We start from the raw sequence: 7,591 nt of genomic DNA on the forward strand, positions 1-7,591 counted from the left end.
TTCTATGTTTTTCTAGTCAAAGCCGGTTTTAAGCAAATCCTCAAACAAATCAAGGAACATGTTCAGGTGGTTTGGTTCCTTCTTAGAGTGCAGTGTGAACACTAGCTGATCCAGCTTGCATTACTTTGGTACTGCCTGCTCAATTAAATCAAGTGGGTTGGACTATGAAAGCAAGGCTAAAGACACCATCCTGAGAGCAGTTTAAAATCACACATTTTCTGAAATCCTGCAGGAAACGAGCCCCCTGGCCACATTTCTTCATGCCAACCTCCGTGTTCATGGGCGTGCCAGCACAGAGTCCTGGGACAGAGACAGGGAGCAGGGTCAGTGTGGAGCCTGTGGTGCGAACACAAACCTCCTCAAGCAGGAGGCCATCCACCTGGCTCTGAGTCGCAGTCAGCCGTCAGCCAAGCCCTACCACGAGGCGGGCCTCAGCAGCTCTGGCACAACACTGGGACAAAATGAGACAAAGCTCGGGGACGGGGCTTCAAAGGAGCCTCTGCACCAACAATGGAGCCGAACACACAGTCCCCAAAGCCTACAAAGGCCCAAGACGCCTCAGGGGACGCCCCAAACCCTCAGAAGACTTGGAGCCAAGCTACCCAACCCCGACATGGAGCGCTGGGTGGAGGAGCAACAGCAGCTGCTGGCTTCTAAATCCACAGATGGTGTCACGTCAAATTCTTGCCATAAGGTACGTCTAAAAGCTCTTTCTCCCTCTGCATTGAATCACACAATTTCTGGATGAGTGTCCGCCCCCCTCCGCCCCCTCCTTTGATGAGTTTTATGGGTAACGCATGCCTTTATGAGCGCACGTGTCAGCGGGGCAATGATTCATAATCAGACGTTGTTTCCATCGCGCGCCTGAGCGTGCTCTTTAAAAGCGTTTCTACTAATGGAATGGACTCGGAGCATGATTTACCCGTCATAAAAAGGTGGCCGGTCAAAAAGCACTTGTGATCAATAGAGGTTCAAGGAATATTTAAAACCTACGGCCGGCGAAATGTGCATTACTGTGATGGAAGCTGCGGTAGACGGAGCTCGCCCCCTCCCCAGTCCTCAGGGAATGAAGGTCAAAGTAGAGATGGCGAGAGAGAGATGACACGATGTTCCAAAAACATTATCCAATTTTCTTTACTTATTCAATTGATTATTATCAGTCATATTGGTAAAAATATACTTAAAAATAGTGTTTTTGGTGTCTTAGTAGTTGAAAAAAACTGCTGTTTGTAGCTTGTAGCTGTTATGTAGAAAATAAGGTGGGCGTCTTTATTTTCTCCAAACTGTACGTCTGGGTAGGTTTTTCTACCGAAATACTGTCGCTCTGCAGAAACTATGTCCTTGAAAACGACAGCATTACATTTTTTTTAAAGCTAAAAACAGCATAATTATAATTAAAAGTTCACTGGAAGTGTTTTTAAAACAGATCAAAGATGATCGGACTGGGTCTTTCAGTGACTTGATTGGACGATTTTATGGTTTTTCAAAATTTTCCACATTTTTTTAACAGTTTCTGTTAATCTATGAATTTCTTGAAGTGGATTTCTGGGTTTGACATGTCACATTCAAAACCTGTTCTAATAGTGGAACAATAAAAAAAAGTAGAGAAACGTGGTCATTAAAATAAAGCATCAAAAGCGCATATTTACTTACATTTTTCTAAATTAGAATCCTCTCATTTTGCTTTTTTTTTGGCAAAATGTGAAAAAAGTATTTGCCACCCAAAATGAATAGCTGTGTTGTTTTTTTGTTTCTTGGTTCAGGAGCAGGTCTGTAAATTTGAATTTGGCTTTTCAAATCACATTTATTCGTGATTTAACTGACTTACTACAATGAATTATATTTCTCTATTAAAACATAAAACATACCTGCATTCTCAATGTAAGCATGCTTATAGATGGACAACAAATGGATACTAAAAACTTTTTTAAAATAACAAAACTAACAAAAAATAGGCAAAATATTATATTTGTATAGAAGTTTTTTTATTGTTGATTCGGACACCATGGAAAAAATGGCAAACACCCTTCAAAGTGCACTAAATAGTGGGGCAATTTGAGCACAACCTTCCCTACCCATCATGCAATTAATGACATACACCAGGTCTGTTTAGACACCTGTTCAGCCAATCAGCATCAAGTAAAACTGAGATTTCTGGAGAATAACAAGCATTTTTTTAATTTGATTTCAGCCCTTATGATTATTTTGCATTTATTTATTGCACTCCTTTAGTATGTATGGGGATTTTTCAAGTGTGTTTATTGTATATACAAATGTATAAATTATCCCATATTTTTTTCAGTTTTGCTCTTTAGGTTGTTTCATTCATGTGGGGGTTCCAGCAAAGCAGTATGACATTTTCTAATGACTTTTGCTGCACAGTCATAAGAATAAACATGCAGAAATGCAGCAATGGGGGGTAAAATGGGCTGGGAAGAGACTCCATTTACAAATCAATTCAAAACTAATTTCAACTGAACCAAGAACAAATGTGGGTCACTAAAGATGAACTACAAGTCTATTTTTTAAACGCATTCAAAGAAAAAGAAAGAAAGAAAACACCAACGAATTGATGGCATAACATACAATTCTATGTTTATAAGTCAAAGATAAAAGTGTTTGTACGCAATTTTGAAAATTAGGAGTAAATTTCTGTAAAAAAAGATTGTGGATTTTCATATTTTGGATGCTTAAACTAGCTCACTAGAGTTGCTCACAAACTTAAATGACATTGTTTGGATCAGGGGCGGAGCTAAAGGGGGGCAAGGTTTTGATGAGTATAATTATTGAGAAATAATAATAAATCATCAATAGAAGCTTCTTTAAGCATTGCTAAAATAACAAAACCAACATTTTTAGATGAAATCTTGAGCCCCTCAAAATCTTTGTTACGCCCCTGTATTGTGTGTGTCGGCCCATCTGTGTTTTTAAAGAATTTCAACACATTTTTTTTTTTTTTTTTGCTGCTGCTTTACATTAATGTTTTAGCTCCACCACTGGACCAGATAGTGTTTGGATCACCCCAAAACCCACTTTAAAAGAGCTGCATGCTGGCTGCATGTCACGAATGAAAGAGTCCAGACAACAGCAGGGTGGGTCCAGCTTGAGAGCGGAGGGAATGAGATGAAGTAATGCGGAGCGAGTAAATGCAGATCTTAAAGAAAGTGGACAGTTGGGAGGGGAGGGAGGGAAGTCGGGCGTGCAAAATGGGAAGGAGGAAGGAGGGAGATGGGGCAAAGGGAAAACAATGAAAGATCATAGAAGAGCATGTTAGGGGGATGTGTGGCAGAGAGAAAGAAGAAACTGAGTCATGAGGATGTGAGGAGGAGGAGGAGGAGGAAAGTGAAGCTAATCAGGCTGCTTTTACTCCAAACCACCACAGAGCATCTTTCTTGGAGCTAATTGGCACTTTACGGTTGGGTGTTACGGACAGAAAACGAAGTTATGTGGCTTAAAATGCAGACAGTGATAGAATGAGGGACTAGTACGTGGAGATGTGCACTCTGAGGCCCTGCGGCGAGGCGACACGTCGACTTGCAACAGATGCAACCTGACTCTCTGCCACACGATTATGAATGAAGGTGTGACACACATCTCAGAGGGTATCTGAGGGGCATTTTCAGGCTGCTGGAGTGATGGAGTGCATTCATAATTGTCTCTGAGTCATGTTTCCTGCTCAGACATCAGCCAGATCCAAAAACTGTCAATAGTCGTGTCCGATTTCCCTCACTATTCTCTACTTAGTGCACTATATATTTTTTTCCCAGATTTCCCAGAAGTCTAATGTGTATGTTCTGTTCATTGACTGTACATGAGAACTGGACCGAGTGAGTGTGACATGACCCATAGAAAATGACTTACTTTGAAATGAAGTCAATTCAGTCGCCATTGTCTCGCAATGTGGACGTCGCCATGTTGGAACCAGTAAGCAGTGACTGAGTCGTTTCTATGGCTACCACTATTGTCAATCAGAAGTGAGCTTGTTGGAAGGCCACACCTCTACCACTTGATTGTGGGCTTGGAGGAAACTGTCAATCAAACACAAAACCACATACTTTTATTGAGGCCTCTGATTGGTCAGTTTATAACTTCAATAACTTGCACTACAGAAAAAATATATAAAAAAATAAATTAGGATTAGTAAGAACGTGTTAAAAGAAGTAGCAGAGCAAGAATGTTTATTCTGAAAAAAATAATTACTGAGTAATGGATGTTTATTTCTCAGTAGAAGTCTTTGGGATTTTGGCTTCTTGAAACAAGCAGCTACTTCCTGTTTAGAACATCAGGGGGAGCCGGGTAACTCAGTCCAGTTCTCATATACTGTCAGTGATTGATTCTCACTAGATTGGCAACTATAGACCACAAAACATTGCGTTTGAATGGTTTGTCCTTTCGAAAAATGTGTGTAAATTTATTTATTTTTAATAATGATCCAAGTTTTGATCGTCAGAACCCAGTGGATTCATAGTCTTTGCAAAATTATTGTATTTATTAGGTTTTCACTTCGCCAAATTGGTGACACAAAAAAAAAAAAAATTGTGAGCATGTGGATGTACTGAGGGAATTCAGACAGAGCTATTAAGGCAGCTTTCTACTCTTAGATGTTCTACCTAACAGAGCAGCATCACTTCAGAGTCGCTGCTGGAGGACACTGACAGGTTCAGATGTTCACATGAATCTTCTCCTCTCTGGCAGGCTGCAGATGATTCTGCACTGAGCTCCGGTAATGCTGTGATCTTACAAACCAACTCCAGGATCCAGAACATCTCCAGAGTGGTGACCATTGCTAACACTGCGGCCATGTCTTTTCTGGCCAGGTAAGGGTTTTTTCGTTTTTTGTTTTTCTTTTTTTTCTTTTTTCGACACATCTCACATTAGATGTGAAAATAACTGTCAAATGTAGATGAAAAGTTAGCAGAATTCCTGTTTGAAATGTTATTCCTAAATGTTAAAATTAGGATATTTTCAAATTTCACTGATGGTGTGGAAGTCTTGGTTATGAAAGCAGCTTTTTCAGCAATGACGGTTGAAACTTTACATCAAGGAATAACTGATCCGTTCATAAAAAGTTGACTTTTATTAAGAAAATGTCAAACAATGCATATGTATTTTGTTCCAGCTTGTATTTTAACCAAAAAAATATGCTATAGTGGACCTATTGGCCGAACGATAGAAATAAACAAGAAATATGGAACATTTGGACAAGACTAAAAATAATGTTGAGCATCTAAAATCTGGTGTTGCTTTTTGCATGATGTTTACAAACAGTATAATTAGTACTCAGAATCACCTAAAAAGGGGGAATAATAAAACACTTTTGGCTTTTACAACTGTTTGAACTCTTATGCATACTGACAATCTCCTTGCAAGTGAATCCTGGTGTGATTTAGTGACAGAGAATATCAGATTGGGAAAATCAGAGAAAGTACAGATCATACGTTTATAATGTATAAACATTCAAATATGTTATTTGTTTGGATTGATTACTTTGATTGTTTTTTCACTGTTGTAGTTTGAGCAAATCTGAAAGACTATTAAGATCGGATATCAACCTGACATTTTCTGTACATGTGTTTTGCTGTAAATTAAAGCCATACATTAAACAAAGTAATTAGTCAAAAGGTTGTTTGTTAATTCAAAACCTCTTGTAACTATTTTGCTCCAGATTTTTTTGATCTATTTTTAACCTTCCATCATTTTAAATAGGCAAAATTCTATGTTTTTGTTGAATTTTGTCAAATTTAGACAATTCTTCATAACCAGAAAACTAGTAAATAACAGAGTTAATGTCCTTTAAAATGTTTATTTTCTCACTTTTGACATTTTAAGGAAAGTCTAATCCATGTTAGTTTATCCAAAATAAACTTTTAAAGATTTAACATATTTTGCCTTAAGAAATTTTTGGGCTGTTGGCTGTTGGAGTTACTTTCCCTTAAATACAGCATCTAAACGCCCCACACTTAATGCTTCCTCCTACTCCTGCAGGGCGGCTGAGAAGCTCAACCTGACACTGAGGAAAAAGAACCAAGCGTCCGATCCAGCTCCCTCCCATGCCTCCACCTGCTTCAGAGAGATCATCCAGAAAAACCCACCGCCCGTCCCCACCTGCCTGCTCCAAGCTGCTGCTCGGACCAAAGACTCCCCCGATGTTGGCAAGGTGGGTCTGCGCATTCTCACACATGGAAATCAAAAGTTTTAGCCTCTTTAGTGTGGTGTATACATCACATATAGGAAGGGTTGGATTTAGAAATTGAATCAGAACAGAAGCGGACAGAATAAGTGTGGATTGGCGATGTGCTTTTGGCAGCCCTGACTATCATCTTTCCCCATGAATACCATTGTTTTTTTTGTTTTTTTTCACCCGTCATATGGTAACATAAAGAGATCTCAGTCAATTTGGAGGAGATCCTATATCCCTCCGCCTTCATGATACACTGTTATGTGGTGCTAATGCCTCCATCTCCTTCCTCCCAGCCCTTCTCCGCACCTCCTCTGGGAGGGAAACCGAGATAGATCAATATGGCTGCCTGCCCTGCCTTTGTCTCACGGATGGACTCTTGGGTTTAGTGTAGAGTTACAGATCAGAGCTTTGCCACACCTACCTGCGCCCTCAGCTGTGTGGATCAGCTGCTTTTTTAATGTTTCTGTTGAATAATTAAACCCATAAATAGTTTGGCGTTATGCTTAAAAGGAATCAGGGGCCTAGTTTTTGCAGGATGGATCAGAAAAGTGCGGACGGAGAACGGCTAGCACATGACAGATGGACTGTGGTAATAGACAAAGAGGAATGATGTCACCGAGATGTAACACAATCCCGTTCGGCATCGACACAACCACAAACATTCAGGTCCTTCACACATTTTGAGTGAAGTGCATGATGCTGTTGGAGAGTCTGAAGGTACATCACGCCATGTTGCATGCTGGGACGGGAGTGTCAATGCAATCACTCGACTGACACACCAAAGAACCAACATTCTTTGAACTGGATTGGGGGGGTAAAAGTGGGAAAAAAGGGGAGGGGGTGTTAGACATTGTGGGACACATTAATGCAGCTAATTAGCCAATTTGATTTCTCCTCTAGTGTGCAAGAAATGTACTTAAAAACAAGAGAGGCAATATGTTTTATTCACATTAGCATTGTTTGAAATTAGCAAAAAATGAAAGTTATTTATATAAATCAAGAAACTGAAACTGTTTCTTGCACCCAGCCTCTTGACCCTTTAACACTGTAGATGTCACCAGGAACTGCAAAATAACACACTCTTTGAACTACTCATAAACAAACTACTCTCGTTTATCATGGGGTTAAGTTCCATAAATAACCTGTAAATTCCACAAAGTAGACACACTTTATAGACTTTTATCAGACAGACATGAACATTTTAACATTTTTATCTCTTGTTTAAACTCTCAAAGTTCAAACCTATACAGAAAAATAAGTCCAGTTTATGGAATAAAAACAAGATTTATAACAAGTACGAAGATGTATGTAAATTGGTAAACTGACATCTTCTGTACAGGGAGCATGGCACAGAAGAGATTGATTGACAGGGTCAATAGCCAATCAGGATGCAGAACACTGTATGCTAAA

At 39.5% G+C, this 7,591-nt stretch overlaps 1 protein-coding gene across 1 annotated transcript in view; it reads left to right on the forward strand.

Moving 5' to 3' along the window:
• The window catches only part of kif26bb (kinesin family member 26Bb), a 26,578-nt gene that overhangs the window by 3,567 nt on the left and 15,420 nt on the right, over nt 1–7,591 (forward strand). Inside the window, exons 3-5 of the mRNA XM_024291123.2 lie at nt 233–694; nt 4,696–4,817; nt 5,986–6,157. Coding sequence (XP_024146891.1) covers nt 233–694; nt 4,696–4,817; nt 5,986–6,157 — 756 coding nt within the window. The remainder of the gene's footprint in view (nt 1–232; nt 695–4,695; nt 4,818–5,985; nt 6,158–7,591) is intronic.

The sequence above is a fragment of the Oryzias melastigma genome, linkage group LG24 (genome assembly GCF_002922805.2).
Source record: "Oryzias melastigma strain HK-1 linkage group LG24, ASM292280v2, whole genome shotgun sequence".
NCBI classification, from domain to species: Eukaryota; Metazoa; Chordata; class Actinopteri; order Beloniformes; family Adrianichthyidae; genus Oryzias; species Oryzias melastigma.